This window comes from Tetrahymena thermophila, assembly GCF_000189635.1.
Source record: "Tetrahymena thermophila SB210 genomic scaffold scf_8254444, whole genome shotgun sequence".
NCBI classification, from domain to species: domain Eukaryota; phylum Ciliophora; class Oligohymenophorea; order Hymenostomatida; family Tetrahymenidae; genus Tetrahymena; species Tetrahymena thermophila.
In genome coordinates, this window is record NW_002476224.1 from 377896 (window position 1) to 401284 (window position 23389).

At 22.4% G+C, this 23389-nt stretch overlaps 5 protein-coding genes across 5 annotated transcripts; 1 reads left to right on the forward strand and 4 right to left on the reverse strand. All coding sequences in view use genetic code 6, as the record gives it.

Moving 5' to 3' along the window:
* Positions 1–1143: 1143 nt before the first annotated feature.
* Positions 1144–2025, reverse strand: TTHERM_00585480 (protein phosphatase 2C containing protein; the record flags this gene model as incomplete). The annotated part of the gene is made up of 1 exon (XM_001032653.3): positions 1144–2025. One exon carries the CDS (start codon positions 2023–2025, stop codon positions 1144–1146), a length of 882 nt encoding a protein of 293 aa, XP_001032653.1.
* Positions 2026–2946: 921 nt separating this feature from the next.
* Positions 2947–7079, forward strand: TTHERM_00585490 (cation channel family protein; the record flags this gene model as incomplete). Its single annotated transcript, XM_001032654.2, has 4 exons — positions 2947–4754; positions 4955–5166; positions 5227–5908; positions 6014–7079. The coding sequence occupies 4 exons, from the start codon at positions 2947–2949 to the stop codon at positions 7077–7079; spliced, it is 3768 nt and encodes a 1255-aa protein (XP_001032654.2).
* Positions 7080–7720: 641 nt separating this feature from the next.
* Positions 7721–13092, reverse strand: TTHERM_00585500 (cyclic nucleotide-binding domain protein; the record flags this gene model as incomplete). The annotated part of the gene is made up of 8 exons (XM_001032655.2): positions 12772–13092; positions 12433–12619; positions 11975–12337; positions 11635–11718; positions 10959–11482; positions 10637–10891; positions 10280–10566; positions 7721–10217 (listed from the first exon to the last, which is right to left on the reverse strand). Exons 1-8 carry the CDS (start codon positions 12949–12951, stop codon positions 7721–7723), a joined length of 4377 nt encoding a protein of 1458 aa, XP_001032655.2. The 5' UTR covers positions 12952–13092.
* A 1904-nt stretch (positions 13093–14996) lies between these two features.
* On the reverse strand, positions 14997–15868 carry TTHERM_00585510 (hypothetical protein; the record flags this gene model as incomplete). The annotated part of the gene is made up of 3 exons (XM_001032656.3): positions 14997–15173; positions 15463–15603; positions 15719–15868. 3 exons carry the CDS (start codon positions 15866–15868, stop codon positions 14997–14999), a joined length of 468 nt encoding a protein of 155 aa, XP_001032656.3.
* Positions 15869–17636: 1768 nt separating this feature from the next.
* TTHERM_00585520 (helicase carboxy-terminal domain protein) lies at positions 17637–23288 on the reverse strand (the record flags this gene model as incomplete). The annotated part of the gene is made up of 4 exons (XM_001032657.2): positions 17637–20646; positions 20762–21160; positions 21393–22193; positions 22699–23288. Coding segments are annotated over 4 exons (4518 nt in total), but the record flags the coding sequence as incomplete, so codon positions are not given.
* Between the last annotated feature and the right edge of the window lie 101 nt (positions 23289–23389).

Consider the following 23389-nt stretch of genomic DNA (forward strand, 5'->3'; position numbering starts at 1 on the left):
TATTTTTAATATTGAATTTAGAGTTAAAAAATAAATGAGAGTTTTCCTTATTTGTATTAATACAATGTTGCCAAAAAATTCAAGAGTGATAATTTAATATAAAGATATAATAATTTATTTTTAAATAAATATATATTAAAATTTAATAAAACATCTTCCTAGACACTTTAATTTAAGAGTTTACAAAATTCAGTTTAAAAAGCTAAAATAAATTCTTAATGGAAAGGAAATACAGAAATATTATTACTCGTTAAAAATATATATATTTTTTTAGAAAACAAATAATTTTATATAAAGTTTAAATTCTTTTAAAATTAAATATAACAACTTCATTCTTATGGTCTTAGTTATTATGAAATATCTAAGAACAAACACATCATTTTTAAAATGTTATTTTAGTGTGTGTTTTTAATTCTATAAAAGTAATTTTATAGATTTTTAAGAATGCTAATAGATGTTTTGGATCAGGAAGTATATATTGCTTGTTTATGGGATGGATTAATGGATAAGAAGATAATTTATTATTAATCATGAAAATATAGGTTAAATGCTATTTAATCAATTATACTCAATTCTAATATACCAATCAGTAAGTAATCAATTAACTTAAATTATTATGCTATTGAAGTTTTATATTACTTATGAAAGAATAGAGATATTTTATTTATTTTTATAATATTATTCTTGTTATTATGAGTTGCTTTGGTTCAATTTGTTTGTATTCCTACTAATCATTTATTCATTCATTTAGAAACTATTTCCTAAAGAAAGAAAAGATAATTAGATTATTTGCTTGATGACTATTTGAACAAAAAATTTAATTATTTATTTATTTATATCAGAATATTAGAATTTGAGTATGATTGAAATAAAAGTTTAAAAATTTCATTTATCTTTTAATTAAATATATATATATTTTTTTGTATAATTATTTATTTATTTAGATAATTTAAATCATTTGTTTCACTAAAATAATACTGTAGACTGATTTATATTTATTCACTAACTGATTGATTGAATGACTTATTGAATAATTGAATAAAACTTAAAATCAGTGATTAGCTAAATCATTTTATTAAAAGTAATATCTTTAAGCACTAATTTTAAAATGAAAGTTTAATTTAAATGGCTTGTTTTATCACTTCAACGCTTATCGTGATTGATTTTTACTACAATAATACTCATGTTATCCAATCCCCATGTTGTTGCACTATGAGGGGCAAGGATAGAATCTAGGAAATCGCAGCAAGTTTGGGTGAGATTTTATTTAGTTTTTGCAAAATATTCAACAATATATTAGTTGGATTTACATTCCCAAATACCATCACATCCTAGAACTATCAAACTAATGTCTTTAGTTAAGGCTGTCTCAGTGACGTCTGGGAATGCTGTAATCATATATTCTTTAGGGTTTTTACTACTGGGGTTTTTCTCATTCACTTTATATTCTAAATCGCCTAGTGCACGAGAGAGATTTAAGTTTCCATTAACTCTTCCTTAAATGACAGTACCACCAGCCCTTTCGATTCTGCGCTTTTCAGAATCGGTATCGGGTTTATGGTCAATACTAAGGGCATACTCCTTGGTGCCTTTCATGACTATTGCTCTTGAATCTCCACTGTTAGCGCAGTATATTTTATCCTTTACAATAAGTACAACATTTGCAGTGCAACCAGGATTACCGTCACCTAATTAATTTTTTCCATCTTCAGTTTCAGCTAGCTCATCCATACGAAGGAATGTTTATTCTAAGGCTTCTTTGTACTTTCCTTCTTTGTATGCTTGGCATCTCAATAACTCCTTAATAAAATGCTGAGAGACAAATTAAGCCATTTCTTTACCTCCATGTCCATCAAATACACCAAAAATAGCTTTATCGTCACCATCAAAATCAAGGCTTTAAATATGAGCATCTTCCATACTTACTCTCCAGCCTTGCATGCATACAGAAGCATACTCAAAACGTCCTCTGCTATCCTAATGTGTTTCCTTTTATATTATTGGCTTTGTTAAGTAAGCTCCCATGTTTTTTAGACTAATTAACTTTGCTTTGTTTATTTTTTTTTATTTGTTGGTTTGTTGGTTTTAGGTAGTTTTTTTTAAAAATTAGATTTTAGTTGATATTTTATTAATGTTTTTATTATTATTTTTTAATGAGTTTGCATATATTTTATATTGAATAATAACTATCCTTAACTCTCTCTGTTTCTTTTTTTCTTTCTTTTTTTCTTTTTAATTCTTAGAATGTGTATTTAGAGTCATATATATATGAAATGTGTACAGGATTTAACTTAGTCAGTCAGTATGCAGTCATTAATATCACAATTTTCTTTTTTTCTCTCTTTTTTATTAAATTTTAGGTCTTTTGTTTCTTTATCTCTCTCTAATCATAAATAAAAAAATATATTTTTTTGTTAAAAATTTACTTGGAATTTATTTTACTATCAAATATACCTATACGAACCTAGTTTTTTATTTTATTTAATTGTTCTACTGTCTTTTATACCTAAGTTTACAATATTATTTTTAACTTATTTTATTTGCTAATTAATTACCATAATTATCTAAAAATTTACAGTAATTAAATTATTATTAATTTACCTTTGATAAGGTTACTTATTATTATTTTTAATTAACTCCATATTTTTTTTGTATTTATCCTCAGTAAATAATATTTTTAGCTTAAATTTTATTAAATTAACTCTTAATTATTAAAAAAAATATTCCAATTAAGAATGAAATTAAATATACATTTTTTACTGAAAATAATTAGTTAGTAGTTAGTTTGTTAGTTAGTTAGTTATCTTGTTTATACATTTAGATTGTTTTTGTAAATGACAATATCTAAATTGATTTTTTTTTAGTAAATTAATTAATTTTTAAAGGTTTTTAGTTCCTTTTATAAATTTTTTTTCGAATCAAATAATTATAAAAAACTCTAAAAGAATGCAAAAAAGAATGCTTAATCAATTCAATGATAAAAAAAAAAGTGTAAACGATATAAACAGTTCTTAGGTTAACTTAAATACAACTACTAACATCAATAAAAATAACCAATAAATAACTTTTGGAGATGATGCTTTAGAAAAAAGTGGTATAAGATTTGGTGAAGATTACAGAAGATAGCTTTTAGAGTAAAATAATTCTACATCTTTTAACTAACTAAATAATAAGAGGTATTAGACAGAAGAAATAGCCGATATAGATTCTGTTAGATCCAAATATAACAATAACGCTTCTCAAATTCCTTAAAAGTAATATTTAAAATCAGGATATGTAAAAAATGGACAATAAAACTAAGCATCAGCGCAAAAAAATCTTAGCCTTTAAGCTAAATAAAAGAATGATGAAAAATAATTGATTTAGAATGAAAGCTGCTATAATCTGGAAGATATTAAAAGTATTCAGCAAATAAACGATATCAACAAGGAAGAAAAAGAGATAGAAAGCGGACAAAATTTAAGAGTATACGATTTTCATTTATAAAATAAAAATATGCCTACAATTAACATTAATAGCGAATGTTATATTGGATCTAAAAAGAATTAATTTGCATCTGAGTTACTTAATCCATCTGTAAATACTTCTGAAAATAGAAAGCTACTTTGGTCAAAAAACTTCTTTACAATTGTTGCTTATATTGCAAAATTTAAGTATCATTTAAAGAAATAGCTAATCTTTAGAAATCCTGATTTACTATAAAAAAATTAAATTCAAATTATTGATGATAAAGGAGCTAAAGGAATTGAAGAAATGGATTAGAGTGCTCTCAAAAATAACCATAAAAAGCAGCTTAAAAGTTACAGCAAATATAGAACTATCAGAAAATTAAAAAAGCGGTTATTATTAACAAAGAAATAATTAAAAGTAATATGGAAGCCAGCTCATTAATTTTTTTTAAAGTGTATGATCATATTTAAAGTGGCCTTATCAAGTTTAGATATTCCTCTCTTTTCTCCTACTAATCCTTTCATAATTGCTTGGGATATTATAAATACTCTCCTAATATTTGTATAAACCCTTTACATTTCATTTAATTTTTCATACGGCAGCTATTTGTATATTTATTAACTTGAGCTAGTTTCTTAGATTATTTTTATCACTAATATATTAGTTTAATGTAATCTCTCATACTACGAAAAGGGAATTCAAATCAATCAGAGGAAACTGATTTTGAAGCATTTTTTTCAAAAGCTTTTTTTTAGTGAAGTACTTGCTATGATTGGACTATTTATGCCAAATGGAGACCCAATTTAATTCCTTTTTTTCTTTAAATTTCCATAATTTCATAACGTTGTGAATAAATACAAAGAAAACAATCAATTCAGCATAAAAATAAATTTAATTTTTAATATTACAATTCTCTTAACAGAAGTGATTTAATTTGGTCATTTCCTATGTTGTGCTTGGTATATTCTGGGGAAATATAATTATAAAAATTCTAAAGATAACTTATCTTGGGTATAAGGAATGGATTTGAATAATATAAAATCTATGTACATAGCTTCTCTTTATTTTTGTGCAATCTCAATAACAACAATTGGATATGGAGATGTTGTAGCTAAAAATGATAATGAAAGAATATTTGTAATTTTCATGTCACTCACTTCAACCGGAGTTTTAGGATACACTATAAACAGAATGAATAATATCTTAGATGAGTACTATAAGTTAAATAACCAGTTTAGAACTTAGCTTAGTGATATAAATTTTTACATGAATTAAAGAGAAGTTAGTTAAATAATTCAAAATAGGTATAACTAAAATTTTTATTTATTAAGCTAAAATTAATTTTTAAATGTTAATAAAAGAAAATTGTTTTATTTTGAATTAATTTTGAAACACTTAAACATAAATTTTATGTTTGAATGAGTCGAAAAATTTAATTTGTAAAAATATTTTAAATAAATTAAAATTTTTTGAGAATTATTTATTTATTTATTTTTCCAAATAGAGCTAGAAATTATTTAGAGTATGTTTACAAGGAAGGATATGTAAACAGTGAAAAAATATCAAAGTCTTTGCAATCTCTGAGCTCTAATATTATTGAAGCTATTCAAGAAGATATCTTTTATAAGACTTTAAAGAAAATAGAAATATTGGAAAGTAATTTTTCAAGAGGTTTTCTTCAAAGATTAGCTCTAAAAGTTAAGGAAAATAATTATGGTAAATTTTTGAATTATTTTTTTATTTATTTTTTATATTTATTATTAAAAAATATTTAAGCTCCTGAAGAAGAAATTATTAAAAGAAGTTAAGTTAAAGATCCAATAATTTATTTTATAGTTAGAGGTGAAGTTGAAATTTTTGTAGATTCAAGCTAAGATAAGTATTCTGGAGCTGATTAGGTTAAGTCATACTGCATTTTAGAAAAAGATACAACTTTTGGGCTAGGGGAATTTTTAGTATAAGAATAAGTTCCAACTTACAGTGCTAGAAGTAAAGGAATATCTAGAATATAATCTCTAACCTTTTAAGACTTCTTTGAAACACTTAAAGAATTTCCTAAAGACAGAGAAATTTATCAAAATATAAAAGATAAATTAATTTAACACAATAATTACTAAGAATGTAAACTATATTGCTATTCTTGCAAAAGCAGTAGACATTTAGTTGGAAAATGCCCTTATGTTTAATACGAGCCTAACAAGCTTAAACTTTATAATTAGTATCTTAAAACTACCAAAGACATTTATCAAACTTTCAAAAGAAAGATATTAAATAAAAATAAATTTAACACTCTAGCAAACCAATGCTTAGTAGAAGAAGGGATGATTAAATTTTTAGAATAAAATAATTTAATTGAATGGGTTTCAGAAGAATCAAAAGATGAAGGTGACTAATAAGATGAATAAATTAATCAAAAAAAGACAAAAAAAGATTTAGTGGCACAGTACTCATTCGATATGTAATAAATAATTCTCAAATAATAATAATATTTTATATATCAATAATATATATTATTTTTTAATTTACTTAAAAATTAATTAAAATCTTAAAATAAATTTTATAGAGATGAATAAGAAGAGATCGAAAGGAAAAATTTTGAAATGAAGACTAAATAATTGCTGAAAAAAAAGAGAAGTAAAGACAACCAGTCACCAAACTCATCAAAATATAAGTAAAGACAAATAGATAGCCCTTTTTAAAAAGAAAATAAGCCAGTTGTGAATGAAGTAATATAATTTGAGTCTAAGGAGACTTAGAATAAATTAGAAATAAAAGAAGATAGATTCAAATTAGCAACTAAATTTTCAGATTTACTAAAAGATGTTTCCAGTGAAGATCTTTCTTTCTACCTTACAAAAAATGAAGATATTAACTTAATTGAATAATAATAATAAGAAGAAAAATTGCATTAAGATGCACTAAATAAAATAAGAAGGTTATAATTGTTTACTCAAAAATCTCCTTAAACTATTTCTCAGTTTACAAATTATTTCCCAGATGAAGGTGCCTAACAAATTCCTAAATTAGATTAAGATGATTAAACATCATTCAGTACAGCCTATAATATTCTTCATCTTCTTTCCAAATAAGCAACAAGTAAAATGGAGCAGTTATAACCTTGTACAATAAATTAGACTCCTATAATTTCAAATTCTTCAACTACAACAAAGGTAAATTAATAAGTAAAGACTCCTACACAAAAAAGAATATCCTCATCTCCTAAAAATAATCATAAACGATAAGCTTAAGGCAATTAAAATTAATAGAACTAGAATTATAACTTAGAGGTTCAAAACATTTTAAATAAGATAAATGAACTATTTAAAAAAAATAAAGAAGATCATTTAGATTAAAAGAAGATATTAGAATTCCAAAATAATGGTAAAATACAAACTGGTGAATTAACATATTAGAATTAATTAAATAAACAAGGTGATGATTTTGAAATAATTAGAGAATTTAATCATTACTTTACTCATAATAATATCACCAACATAATAAAAAAACTTTATGAAAACCAACCAAAGTAATTAAGATAATCTAGATTTTCAAATATATAAAAAATTAAAAAATCAAAAACCATTAAACTTAACATAAACAAAACTACAGTCAAAAAATCAAATATTTGATTGTAAGAATCTAACTTTTAATAAGTTATTTATATTAAAATATTCATTTAATTAATAGAATATCTTTACAATTATATAATGTTTTTTAAATTCATTTTTTATGTATTTTATTGAATTTTAAGAATCCATTATTAAATTTGTCTATCAATTTGCTTTAATAATTTTTACTTTTTTTAAAAGATTTTTATTTTTTTAAATTTACTTTGTAACGAAGTATTAAAATTAAAACAAAAATATCAGCTAAAATTTCTTACAACTCTGATTATAAAACTAAAAACGAATTAAGATTAAATTTTTGTTTTTTATTCAACTTTTGAATCTCATGTAACAAAAAAACAAAAATAAAGAAAGAAAAGATTTAGAATTTATTCTTTTTTTTGTTAAAAAGAAAAAATTTGAGTTTTGTTGAATTTTTATTTAAAAACAATAATTTATTACAAAATAAATTTAAAAAAATCATTGAGATAATTTATTTATTAACTTTAACTATAAAAAAACTCTTATTTTAATCATATTTTAATTTTTGTGATGTGAAATAAAATTATATTTTTTTTATTGTTTTTGAAATTCAAAATTTTTTATAATAGCAAATTATTTTATTGTGTTAAATTGTTATTTTAAAAAGATTGCAGTTTATTTTATCACTCAGCTTTAGCAAATTAAACTGGAATTTAAGGTTATGATTTTGGTGTTTACTGTAAAACAAAATTTCTAGTTGAAGCAGACATAAGTTTTTTAAATTATTTTGAGTTATTTTTAAAAGGGTCTTTGATTTCTATATCTTTTTTCAAAAATCTAAGCTTGTCCATATGAATATTTTTAGATTAAGAATCATTTATTTTGCTTTGTTAATTGATCTTACTTGATTTAGGGCGAAGTATAGTAAATTATTAATGATTTGGTGAAGTAACTTAGCTGCGACTTGATGGAAAAAATGGCAAATCTTACAAAGAAACAGTATTTTAATTAATCTATGTAGAACTATGTATTTAATTTTACCTATTATTCATCATATTTTAATTATTTATTTCGTATTTAAATTCATTTGGCTGCTAAATACTTTGGTTTTATTGTTAAATATTCATAGGGGTGTTTAAATAGCTCACTCTGAATTACTTATTAAAATTTGAATTATTTGAAAAGTATTCAAAACTTGGTTTAAAATCAGTCCCACTAATTGGTGAGCATAAATGAGAAATGGCCAAATCTTTTCTACTAACTCTATCAGGAGATTGTAACATGTTTTTGAGGTTAATTGTTGATTGAGTCAGAGTAGAACCTATAAGACTACTTTAAGGCCTTTTTCTTTTAGATATTATTTATGTGTCATCCAAATTAAATTTTAAAATATTTTCTGATGAATTCTTTGATGTTTATAAGTTTAAATATGCATTTTATTTTATTTATGGTTCTTTCGTTAAAACTATGCTTAAGTTTGATCTTGCTTACTAAAAATCATCTTAATTTTTATCTGAATTTTATTATATTTAATTCTAAATTATCTAATTTTAGTTATCTGAGTTATCTTTTCCTTAATCTTGAGCTTACTTTTATTAATTTTAATCCTAGTTATTTACATTTTTATTATAGATCTGATTACTTTAATTTATGTTTACTGATTTATCAGGACATTCTTATATTTTTGAAGGATTATTCGTTTGAACTATTTTCCTAGTATCAAAAAATGATTTAAGTTTTTGGTCTAAGTTTTGATTTATAACTGAGAAAGTCTTATTTGCTTTTAAATAGGTTATTTTTTTTGTTTGTTATTTACTTTTTTGGAGCTGAAATTGTTGTTGTTATAATTATTGTTATTTATTTTGAAGATTCTTTTATTAAAATTCTGAGGAACATATTGATTTAGACTTATTAGGAACTTGGGTATTTTTTTTGTGTTATTGCTAATCATTTTGAGCAGTATTCAAAGATAATTTCATATGCTCTTCTTTTTTATTATTTTGTTAGTCTTAAATTATTTAGGGTGGTTATCTTGTTGTTGGAGATTGATTGCAGCTTCCACTTTTATTTATGTTGTTAGTGTTGCTTTTATTTGTATTATCCTAATAGATAGTACTATTAACAAATTTACCTAACTAAAGATTTGTCAATAGTTATGCTTGTATGTTGCTTTGGCTATATTGTGGCTTATAAAAAAGAACAGGAGAATCTAATTCCTCTTCTTAGATTGATTTAAAATTACTTAAAAATTTACGCTCTGAATTTAAATTAGTTATACTAACCATACTCTGAACATTTTTTGAAGTATCTTGCTTGTTTTAAAAATTAGAAGAAGGAAATATTACATACTTCTAATGATTAAATTCTTTTGTTGAGTTATTGTCAAATCTTGGATGTGCACTTTAAATTCTTTTTTGTTTAATTCTAGTTAAATTCTCCTTTTCATTATTTTGGTCTAATATTTGAATTTCTTCACTTTATCTTCCATGGATTTTTATCTGAAACGAAGATTTTTTTTTATTAAAAAGGTTTTAGCTATCAATAGCATGATCCTATAGATTACTTTTGTTACTTTGAGGAGTGTTTTCATCATACAAAATGTATTTAGAGTCTAAAGAAAACCTTTGAGAAGTAAATAAATTTTTAGCTTTATTTTAGCTTTTATCAACAGAGAAATCATTACTTTTGTTAAGATTTGATGAAAGTAAATTTTAAAATTTTTTCAAAGCTTCATTTTTTGATTCTAAATTTGTTATGGAACTGTTAAAAGGTGTAACATAATCTACAGGAAGATTTTAAAATGAATTGACATTAAATTTAGAGAAAATTTAATTTTGGTCTTCTGTAAATTCCGGAATTTATTGGTTATTGCTTTTCATGTCATAGCAATTTAATATTTCCTTCACCATTTCTCCTCTGATATTACGAGGAGAGTTTAAGCTAATCATTTTTTAGCTTGATAGCTATAAAAAAGATTTAAAATCTCTGGGAGACATTATTTTCTTTTTCATTCTTTAATTAATTTTATCAGTTTCTTCTTAAAATAAATTATTTTTTAAAGTAAGCTTAAATAGCTTCACTTTAGGATCAACGATAATTTACTTTTATTTTTTCTTCTTTTTACTGCTTTTTAGTTAATTTAAAATGTCTTCATTTATTTTATTAACATCTTTTTCAGACCTTATTTGAAAAAATTATAAAATATTAGAAAAAATATTATTTTCAAATAGTTAAATAGATACCTAATTATTCCATGCTTTATGTAATCTTATTCTTAATGCTCCTTTTAGAATGCATCTATATCTGATGCTATAAATTAAGTAGCAACCTCGTGCTTCTCTTTAAGAGTTTGGTTTGCAAATTCAAGTTTTACTATTTCATTTTAAACCTTTTAAATTTCGTGATCTATCTTTTTATTCGTAGTCAGATTTTTTTCTAATTAATTAATTCTCCAAGTTGCTCTCTTAGAAAGCTCTTGCCTCATTATCTCCATTGATTAGCTGAACATCTTAACAGTGCTTAAAAATTTCTTAAAAAAGTAAATTAAAATTATTGTCTCTATTGATTAACATTTGTTAAATAATTTAAGTGTTAATTACCTGTTTAGATAAACAATACAATACTGCATTAGTTGAAAAAACTTCTGCTCTATAGAGCCTAGGTATATTGGAAATAATTTCTTCTTGGCCAAAATAATTGTTTTTGCCTAGTATAGCAATTTTAATTCTTTTCAAGCTCTCTTTTTGGTGTTATCCTTTCCACTTTAGATTATAGTCACTCATCATTTTAGAATATTCTGGGTCACCTTCATCTTTATTTTTTTTTTCATTTTACTGAACACATTATTGAGAGACCTAATATAAATATATATTAAATTTTCTTGATATTTTGAACCATAGATTATTTCATTAATTTAATTACTTAAATTTCTCCTTCTTTGATAAAATAAACGTATTTAGCAGGATCTCCTTCAGAATAAACTATTTAATTCCTTTTTAATTCTTGTTTTTCCATGAGCCTGTATAATGCATCAAGTTTACTCTTACCAAGTTAGTTGAATATTGTTAATTCCCTGAGAAAGCTTATATTTTTTTCTTATTCTGCTTGGTGATATTATGAAAGTATCTTATCATAACTCTGCTTCGATAACACAGCAAAAGTGGTCTCCTCTTTGCAAATAATACTAGCAGTCCTTCTAGCATTATTCATGAGGGCTATTTCTCCAAAAGCATCACCAGCTCCAAGCTCTCTCACTATATCGAATTATGGATACATAGTTGAAATTCTCTCCTTGGGGTCTACTTCTATTTGAGTTTAAGAAGCTTATGCCTCTTCATCTTCTAGGTTTTACTTGCTTTTTGGACTCAATTTCTAGTTCTATGACCTTGCTGTCAACTTCTGAGTTGAAAACTAGCTTTTTTCTTTTTCATGCTTCAATTTGCTAGCTGGTTTATTATAAATACAAATAGATTATTATAGTAAAAACAACAAATTTATACAATTAAAATTAATAAATATTTTTAGAATAATGAATACAAAATTAACATAAAAAGTGTAAGATTAATTAAAAAAATTTAATGATTAAATAGAATTTTACCAAATTTATTAACTTGCTTGATTGTGTTTATAGCAAGGATAACACTTTTTCGAGCATTTGGATTACTTTATTTCTAAATTTCCTCTTTATAAAAATGTAAAATAAATTAATTAATGGTAAAAAATCACAATAATTATCAAATTCATGTAAAATAAATAAATATCTTTAATTCTAAAATATTTATCTTTCTTTCTTTCTTCCTATCTGTTTTTAGCTTATTTATAACTACAGATTTTACCACTGGTTCAATTTTAACAAAAATATCGATTTATTATTTATAACTTTCTTTCAGCTTTTAAATTGATAAGTACTTTTAAAACAAAATCATAACATAACATACCTATGTTTTTATTTTTAGTCGCTGTTGTTCCTTAATCTTGGAATTGAAAATAGTTTTTGAAGTCATTTATTTAAGATTTTGTATTTTAATTCTTCATAGCTTAGGAACTCTATAAAGGCTTTAATGGAGAATTTAGTTAAGGTGGTGTATCGTTAAGAGATATAGATGATGATGAAGAAGAATCAGATGAGTTTTTTCTCGAAGAAGTTTTACTATTTTATTAAGCACTTAGAGATAACTATGAAGCTTTTTTTAAGTCGATTACTAATCTCTACTTTTCTTCATATTTCTTATAATTTTTATTGGGAATTTAAACAAACACTGAACCCTTTAAAATTATATAATACTTATATCCAAGCTCATCTAATTTTAATAAAATAATTGAGAGATAATCATTAAATCAATCAACTTTTTTTGAAAAAAGCTTCTATATATAAGTTATTAAAAAAACAAAGTACCAAATTCGAAAACTGTTTGATATTTATCAAATTTTTCATATTATATTTCCTGAAGAAGTCCTTCAAACTCTTTTTTTGCTAAATAATCTTATGCCTCCATGAAAAATTTTAATTAACCGAAAGCCTTCTGAAGTGCTTGAATTTCTTTTCTTGATTTACTTTGCAATTATAATAACCTTGAAATAATCTTAAAATAAGAGGATAAATAAACACAAATAAAATGGTTCTGTTTTAATATAAATGAGGTTGGCTGTTAGTTTATATTTAAAATCTCCAGCTTCTAATAAATATTCTTTATTTTGCGTTATAAAAAAAATAAATTTTTATATGAAGTATTACTTCGCTATCATAATCGCTCTTTAAATCAATTTATTTATTACAGAATTCTTCTACTACTTTATGAAAAGGAACCCCGTTTATAGGCATTCTCAAAACTCTTTATTTCCTCTACAATTCTAGATTTTCAAACATCACTTTGTGATGGAACATAATCTTTTGTTACTATACAGAGTTCAACATACTTAACTACTATTCTATGTTACTTAATTTATGAATCCTATAATTATCTAGCAATCTTTCTTTACTAGTTTATATTACTCTAGAAAGAGTTGCTTTTACTCTTCTTTTTTTCAATAAATTATCTAAATTAAGCAAATTAACTTTTATGACACTTAATTATATTATCTGAGCTATTGGCTCATAATAACTAATGATTACTATTTTAAGTGTACACAAAATATTCTTTGATGGATATCTTTTTACAAAATGTTTTTAACAACAAATAAGTAAATAAATTAAAAATCACCATATTAATGATAGATGTAATTTTATTTTAATAAATTAATAAGTAGTAATCATGAATGAGGAATATCTAAATCACAAATATTTATTCTAATTTTAAAATAACAAAGATAAATCCATGAATAATTAATTCTTTTTACAGTACCTACCAATATGACAAATAATATATTTTTTAAGCTTATAGAAATAACACATATTAAACATTATAACAAAACAATAGAAAAATTAAAATAGAAATCAAAATATATACCCAGTAAAATTTACTAAAATTTAGTGTAATCTTGATATAATTTTTTGTAAATCTTAAACAAAAACTATTAAAAATAAAACAAATTTAATAAAGAATATATGAGTTAATTAATTTATTTGATATTTATCTCTTCAAAGAGCATTTTATTTAATTTTCCTTCTTAAAACGTAAATAAATAATGGTATTAATTTGATTATTTTGATAAAAAAATTTATTTTCCATATTAAATAAAAAATTAATATAATCTTTATTTAAATTTATTAAAAAAATTATCTATTTAACTTTAATAAAGTACCTAAAATTAATTAAATTAGCTTTGGATATAAATTTTACTCAAATTTAAAATCAATAAATTAATTATAAAATCCCAAAAAAATATTTTATAAGTTTAATTCCATTAAAAAAAAACTTATCACTAAAAGATTTAAATGGAGCAAAGATTGATTCAATTGTTAAAACCATAAAATTTTGTTGTTTTTGCAAAAATTTAATATAAAGTTTTTATCATTTTTTATTATTATAAAGCATAGAAGCTTAATAATTGTTATTCTAATTTTCTTTCTTCTTTTAAATTTTTAATTTAATTAATTTATTGGATTAAAATAAACTCTTTATAAAATGCTAATTAATTAACAAAACTGAATTTGTTTAATAATTAAATATATTCAAGTAAAAGTTGTTTTTTTACACAAAATTTTATAGATAATATTTAAGATAAATTGATTGTTTAGTTGGCTGGAATTAGTATAAAAAATTTATAAATATTAAAATATATATAAAATCAAAAATATTTAAGTAATTGAAGTAAATTGATTATTCATGACTAAATTAAAATCTAAAATTTTTTTAGTAATAATTTTAGTCTATTTGTAAAAATAGACTATTTCTAAAACGCTCTATCAATAAGAAAATCATTCAAAGATAATATCTATTAAATGAATAAATGATATAAAGTTTAAAATACTATTAAATATATATTAATAAAATACAAATTTAAATATTTTTAGAAAACAAATTAATTTAATTGATTTTTAAATAGTTTGCTTATTTATTTTAAAAAAGGGTTTGTTTATTAGACAGCTATAAACAAGATGAAAAATGGAGAGGATTAATACAAATTGATTATATATTTATTTTATGGAATTTAGTAGAAAATTTAATTATTATTTTTTATTGGGGTATTATAATATTTTTAATATATTATTATTATATTTATTGTGATATTATAATATATGTAATTAATTTATTATTATTATTATTTGTTTATTTGTTTATTTTTTATTAACATTTTATTTTAGCTTCATTTAATATGAGAATGTATGTATGTATGTGTTCAAGGAGTAAATGCTTTTAGATACCAAAGTTGGTGTTTTGCATTCATAGATTTGATTGTATTTTTGTAGAATTCAATTAGTATGTTTAATAAATTATTATTTTAATAATTCAAAACCCTTTCGTTTGTTTGTTGGATGTTTTTTGTTTTTGGATTTATTTTAAACATTTATTGAGTTCTTCACTTTCTAATTTTCTTGAATTCAGGTAAATCAGAAATAGTGGATTTGTAGAATTCTTCATAAATATCGATTGATTGCTTCTTAAGGATATCAGAGCATTTTTGCATGCAAGTAATGAAGTTATCTGAACCACTGAAATTCTTGGTGCAAGAGTCTTGGCATTCTTTATCCTTTTCCTATTTATTTTAAGAAAAAATTCATTTAAATAAAACAATTTAAACAGCATTATTAAATAGAATTTCTTTCTATATTTAGTATTTAAACTCACTCGTTTTTAAAATTAAATTTATTTTAAAATTTTATCTGAAAAGTAGAAATGTATCTAAAACTTTTTATTTATTCTACTTAAAAACTAAGAATTTTGCTTATTTAGCAAACAAATAAGAGGATCTTATGAAATAAAATTATAATTTCCTAGCTTATTTTAAACTTATTTGTATTTTTTAAATAAGAAATTATTTTTACATCGATTCTGGCGAATTTTTATTGGAGTCTCATAGAGTTTGTTTGCATATTTTAGTCAATCTTTTCAATGCAAGAGTAATAAACAGAAGGATCAGCCAAATTTTGTTCATAACAAGCCATTTTCTTATAAATCATAGTTTTCTATTTTTAAATAATTTAAAATAAAATTAGAATGTTTTGAAATAGTCTAAACTAGGCTGTTTTTGTAAAATATCATTAGGACTATTGCGGTAAAAAAAAGAATTTAAAAAAATACTTGATAGAGGTTAAAGTGAGGCAAATAGTTTTCTCTGATGAACATAGTGGTCTACTTGTATTAGTCCTTAACCTTTTATTATTATTCTGATACTATCTATTCGAAGGCCTTCTTATCACCAGACTTAGAGTCAACAGCAGTATTAGTCATTTATTTTGAGCTTTTATTATTTTTTCTTTATATCTTTTTTTTTTTTCAGTTTAACTTTTTTTTTGTAATTTAATTTTTATATGTTTTGAAAAGTTTCTGAGAATTTCTTTTTGCTTCTGCCAAATATTTAATTTAAGCTAGATTGATATTCATAATCTTCTTATTATTAATCAATAAAAGTAAAGCTAGCTAGATAAATAAATAGATAGATTTCTTTCTAATAATATGAAAGTTATTATTTACTATTAAAAAATAAATACAAAAAAGCACTTTTCTACCCACCCACTCCATTCTATTTAAATATCAATCATAGATATATTAAATTTACAAAATTTTTATAGAAAATTATACTAATTCTTCTCTTTAATGAGCACAACTTACTATGGTTTTTATAAAATTAATTTTAAATAATCGCCAAAAAGGGGGACTTGAGTATAAAGCCCTAGCTAAGTTATGCTTACTATTTAGAAGATTAACAAATTCAAATAAATTTATTAACATCTACTTTGCTTAATTGAGAGTTAATAAATTAGGATATAAACATTAATGGAGTATTTATTATAAAAAGAAAACTGAGTTAAAAAGTAAATAGAACAGTCTTAAAAATTCTATACTGCAAAAGGTCTAGTTTGAAAAGATACTATTTCAAATAATTTATTTAGATTATGATAAAGCAAATTGAAGTATTATTATCACATCTTTGATAATAAAGCAAAAAAAAAAAGGTGAGGGGATAGAAACGTCTCGTAACATATTGATAGATTAGCCTAAATAGTGCTTCTCTAGTCTATTTCAATATAAAGCAAAATCAATAGATTTGTGTTTTTCTCTAATTGCGCAAATATAGTCTTTTAATAAATCAGCTTGTGACGCATTTTCAATTAAGAAATGATAAGAATTTAGTTTATAGTTGAATGTTCACGATATTTATTTATAAATTATTAGATAATATAAATTAAAAAAACATGCAAGTTAATTATTTATATTTTGAATAAAGTGACTACTTAAAGAGCATTTGTTCTCTAAATATATGAGATTTATACATTCAAACGTCGTTTAAAACAAATAAATATGGATATTGATAAAAGTATGTCTATTATTTATGTATGATTGTTTTTTATATTTGCAGTATGTAATTCTAACTACTAAATGCTCAATATTTTTGCAAGTAATGATGCACTTAGAAATTTGATATAACAATCAAATATAAGGAATAGTTCGTCACCTTAAGTTTTATTAAATACTTTATTCTGTATTATTTACCAAATAATAAAAATATATAAAAGCAAAATACAATATATATCCTTTAAAGATTTTACATTTCTTTTTCACACAAACAAATTAATCTACATTTTATTGAATATACCAAATATATATTACCTGTATGTTCACTTTTTTCAATAAATTATTTAAAACAGATAGCATATAAATTAATTTTCTTTTAGCTTCTAATTCCTTTAAAATAAATTACTTCTCCAGGATAATTTAAGAATAATTTTAGGTTAATTCCATTTTTTATGTAAAATGTAAACATGCAGGAGCTCATATTTATAAAAAAAATAACTACCACTATTAAATTTACAGATATTTGAATGATTGAAAAATTCTTTTTAAAAATTAATCCTCTAATTTGAAATATTTAATCATATTTTTACTTACATAAAGATAAAAACGTCATAAAAGAGGTGTTATTTATTAAATTAAATTCAAAAATTTGAATAGTATGTATGAGAATATTTATATAAGCTCATATTTTAAATTAATAAAATGCCCAATAAAATAGTTTTCTTTATCTAAAAAATCAGAAAAAAATCAATCACAATAAAAAACATGAACTCAATTTACTAAGTATTCAAAAGAAGTTATCAGATCACTTCATCAGAAATTCATTTAAAATTTATGTCTAATTTTAGAATAATTAATTAATTAATTAATTTTATTAACATAATTAAGATCAAATCTTTCAAATTTATATAATTTTAGAGATATATACCTATCAAAAAAATATAATCAATTAATTATAATATATATTATCTTAGTTACAATGGTCATTTTCTTTTCGATTATAACTATTTTGATTTTAGTTTCATAATATCTTTTTCAGTTTACTAATCTGAATCGCTTTAGCTAGAGAATATTTGATTTTCAAATTATTCTCTCTTTCGCTTTTGTTGAAATTATTATTCTGTTTATGTTATAATAGAAAAGTTTTGGCCTATCTATGTTTAATTATTTCTATTTATATTATTTTTTTCTAACATTGACTCCACCTTACCTTAAGTACTTTAGTTATAGCAAAAATTATTACCAGAAAGCTCATCAAGCTTAACAAAATTTTATTAAATTTTTTACTTTTTTTCATAAGACTCTGAGGTTACAGAATTTTATTAATTAGCTTTTTATAAAGATTATATTTATTATTATTGTGGAGGTGACTTTTAAAGTTTTTTTTGTGTTTAACAGGAATTTCTCTAATTTTTTTCATTTAAATAAATACTCTATGCAGTATACTAAGTGCTTAAATTATCAGAATTGCTATTTTATTGAGTTTGAGCTTGATTTATTTGATTTTATTTTAGTTCATTAGGTCCATTAATTGAAGGTTAGTTAATAACTTCCTACTTTGTTTGGTTTTTAAATTTTTGAGCTAATTAAATTTCGAAATTTATATCGTCATCACTCTCATCACTATTATTAGAGTCATCTGTATCAGCGTATATAATATTAAGTTGTGAACTAATTTTTTTATTTTAGTTTGAAGTATTTATATTTAAGGGAATCTCTTCTTCTTTTTATGGAAAGCATTAAATGTTGTTAAGTCTTTAGTCTTTTTTATCGTTTAAATTTTCATCAAGCGTTTTTAGATTTTTTTAAATTTAAAAATCAGCTTAAGATGTGCAAGTTGATTGATTTAATTAATTTTCAGTAACCTTTTAATTCAAAAATAATATAGAAGTATTTGAATTTTATTTTTTCATTGAATTGTTAGGGCTTTATTAATTTTAGAAATCATTTTATTCTTTATTTATCTCAATTTGTACTTGCTAATTGAATTATTCCTCAATAGACAAATTATTCATTTGTTATTCATTTAATGGATCATTTTTTTCAGTAACTTAATTTCCTAATGAATCTTACTTTGTGCTAAATCCTACTGAAGGAATATTTTCAATTTAGTTTTATGTATTTTTCAATAGAATAGATTATGCATTGCAAAGGTTTTTTAATTCTTTTGAATTTTAATTTCCATTTTAATATGTTTAAGTATTTCTGATTTATTAATTTTCTATTTTATTTTCATAACTATTTTTATTTATTTATTGCTATAAAGCTTAACTTTATTCAATACCCGATATTTCTGGCTAGATAATTTTACTTATTTTGCCTTAAGCTTAACATTAAGTTTAACAAACTTAACTCTCAGATTTTATAGCAATTATATTTTTATTTTTTTAGTTGTTGTACATATTAGTTTAACAATTTTAATGCTATTATTTGCAATTCTGATTATTTTCAAATTAATTTATTGAATTCTATTTTTAGGAGTCAAAAATAGTCTTTTATTAAATTCTATCTTCTGCAAGGTTTTACTGAATTATTTCTTTTTCTTAGTTACTTTATTCATTTTTTATTTTTTATGCTTAAATTTAACTTTAAAATGGTTCTATTTCTATTATTTCCTTATCAGAACTGACTAATATATTAGATTTATTAGTATTCTAATTTATTTATTATTTTTAAATTGTCTATGTAGATTCATTTAAATCGTCAAAACTATAATTAGAAATTTAGTTCTAATTTCTTTTAAATGCAAACAAATCAATAATACTAGAGCCTTAGTAGATCTATTTTTCTTCTTAAAACCCAATTTTCTCAGTAGAAATCTCTTAAAATTGACTTCCATCGCAACTTTCTGCATCTTAATTTTCAAAAGAACTGTCTTCAGATTGGCTTTAAAAATAATTCTTGACATTTTATAAAAGTTTACTTTCTTTTTTTTACTCTATTTTTTCCACGATATTTGCTGAATTAATTTAGTTTTCTACTTCAGAATCAGTTTAAATTTCATCAATTGCATCGAATATAAACTAAAAGTTATTTACTTGATCTTTTTATAATTGTTTTTGAGTATTGATTAAAATATTTTGTTTAATTTCTTCATTATTTTAGATTAAAGAGTCCTAGTTATTATCCATATCATTTTCCTAATAGCTTTAAGTTTTTTGATTAAACAATTCACTTAGCATCTATATGTTTATATCTGTATCGTTATTGTCTAAAATCTCAAAAATAATACCATTACTGTTTTCTTGTATACTTAGAGATTATTTGAAAGTCTATGAACTAACTACTTCTTGATTGTTAATTAAAAGATCTTATTCCTTCTTTAACCTAACTTATTCTTAGTGAGTATTGAAATCACTAAATAAATGAAGCGAATTACTTTAGTTTGTTCTATCCTTAAAAATAGTATCTTAGCTAGATAAATTATTTAGTTAACTTTAATTAATTAAATTATTTTAATTTTCTTTATCATTTTATACTATCTTATCTGGCTATAAAGGTTCTTCAATAATTTGTTGATTTGAATTTTACTCAATTTTATTTTTTTCATCTAGCAGCTCAATTTAGCTATTTTACATTTTATCTTAGTCATACTAAAATACTTAAAATTCATCTATTTAAAGGTCTTTTCTCTATCCATCTAAAATAGAGCTAGTCACCTTATACTTCTACATCAAAAGATTAAATATATCTTCATCTACAGTGTCTTTACCCTTATCATTTTTAAAAAAAAGCTTCCTCTTTGTTCAAAAATTCTTTATAAAAACGGTTTTTACATAATTTGTTTGATATTAAAATGAAATAAAAACTTAAAATTAATTAAGTTACAATTAGGTAATGGCATAAAACATTATTATTTTGGTTAATTCTGTGAGATCTATCCTCGGCTTGAAGCATAACAGCAGGGGTAGGATATAATTCTGCAAAAATTACATGAGAAGAAGCTGTTAAAGTAATTCCATGAGAGGCTGCCTGGAGAGATAAAATAGCAACAGTAGTCTTAGTATTATTTTAAAACTAATTAACTAAATCAACTCTTTCTTCTTACTTAACATTCCCATCAATTCTTATATATTATCTCCTAAAATCACATTTTACCATTTTTTCTATTCTGTCTAATACCTATTAGTGATGAGCAAAAATTATCAATTTCACTTAACTATCCATTAAATCTTCTAAATACTCCTTTACAGCATCGAGCTTAGCTAATCCTGTTTCTTGATACACCTAATTCATGGTTAATTATTCGAAAATATGTTTTATAAATTAAAATTTTTTTATAAATATTTGATTTTCGAATTTTCAAAATTTGATTTTACATCAGAGAAAATTATTAGAAATATAAAAATAAATTCTTTAAAAATAATTTTTTATATTTTATAAAAATTAAGTAATAAAATAAATGATATTTTTAAATATTCTCAGCATTTTTTTAAATATTTGTTTAAAAAATTTTTACAAAATTGAAGGTCCTCTTCATTTAATCTTAATTCTCTTGCTCCTCCTTAAGATTTTAGAATTCATCATCTAAATACTGAGATTCCATTTATTTAGCAAGATATATTTAAAATAATTTCTCGTTAGCTGTTTTGACTGCTTTATTTATTTTATTTTTTGATCCTTAAGGAATTTCTATGAGAATTTTTTTTCTTCTTTTTGATGGTAAATCAGGCAATATTTGTTCTTTCAATCTTCTAATCATAATTCTTTCTGAAAGAATAAAATTTAGTTCAAGTTCATTATCACAGCCATCATAGTTGATGCAATTTACAATTTTATTTAGCCTAGGATTACAATACCTATAAGCAAAAATCTTAAAATCATTGAATATATCAGGTCTAATAATTTTAAGAATGTTAAAAAGTTCTTTTGGTCTTGAAAGTGCTGGTGTTCCAGTCAGAAGAATGACATTCTTCATTCTTTCTACAAGTGGCACAATAGTTTTACTTCTTTAGGAATCTAATGATTTAAGGTAATGTGCCTCGTCAATAATACATGTCTAAAATTTCTTTATTTGAATTACTTCAGAAAGATTATTAACTACATCAAAACTTATAATAACTATTTCAGCTTTTTTTAACAACTAATCACTTCCTTTGCTAACTACCTAAATTAGACTTGGGTCTATATACTCAGAAAACCAATTTACTATTTCTTACTTAATTGTGAATCTAAGACATGAGGGGCATATAATCAGTAAAGGCCATTAATCTTTATAAATATAAGCAATGCAAAGAGCCTAAAGAGTCTTTCCAACACCCTATATAATATATATAATATTTTAAAATTGATTTAAAACTTAATCGAAGATATAAAATTTTAATATTTTATTAATATTGAATATTTAAATAATCATAAAATTCAAACTAAATTATTTCCTAATTGCTCAATGAACCTTTCTTAAAATTAAAATCAATATTTTATTTAAATTAGATTAAGTAAAATCATAAAATTTTAAGTTTTAATTTTAAAAATTTAACAAATTTAAATAAATTAAAAACTTAAAATGATAATAAGGATAAAATAAATTTGTTAAATTGTTTAATTTAGGAAATTAAATTTTATAAATAAATTTTAGAAATAAAATTAATTTAATTTAATTGAATTACTCAAAATAATAAGAAAAAGAATTATATTTTTTACTAAAAAGAGCGAATTTTACTGATTTTCAAATAATACAAACTTTATAAAAAAATTTTTTATATCTCGCGCGCTTAATTTTATCAGTTTACATTTATTATATTGATTAATAAATAACAATTTACCATTTCATCGCCAATAAGTAGCCTACAATTTCTTTGAATTCCAAATTCAATTCCTGTTTTCTGAAATTTAAATAAACTCTATTTTATCGATTCAGGAAGGACATCGAAATTCCTTTTTATTTATTAGTTATTTTATGAAAAAGGATTTACATCAGCTTAGCCCTAGCTGATTGATTCCATAAATTTGTAAAAATTGAATTCTTTAAACAAATTAGAATATTAAACGGGCATAGTTTCTACTCTTATATTCGATTATCTTATTAAATCGTGAATAATCTTTTAGTTTTTTATTTATGTTTTCCATCCACCATATCCGCCTTTAATTGGCATCACTATATTTTATTATTTGTCCATAATTGTCTTTAAAATATTCCACGTTTCTTCATTTCGTGTCCTTATTAGAATCTCATTGAAGCTAATACACTAAATTGTAACCTTTTATTGGTATAGAGTATTTTATTAAGATTGACTTTAATAACGCGGCTTTCCTGATTGAGAAAGACTGTATTTCATTTATTTTTCTTTGATTTACAACCTTTTATAAATTTATTTACATAATAAAAAATTAAAAAGAATCCATACAATTCTGATATTTTTATATATTTTATGTAATTTAGGAGAAATTAATAAGCTAAGAAATAATTTATAAAGCAAATATTAACAAATTTGAGGGGTTGGGGTTGGGGGTTGG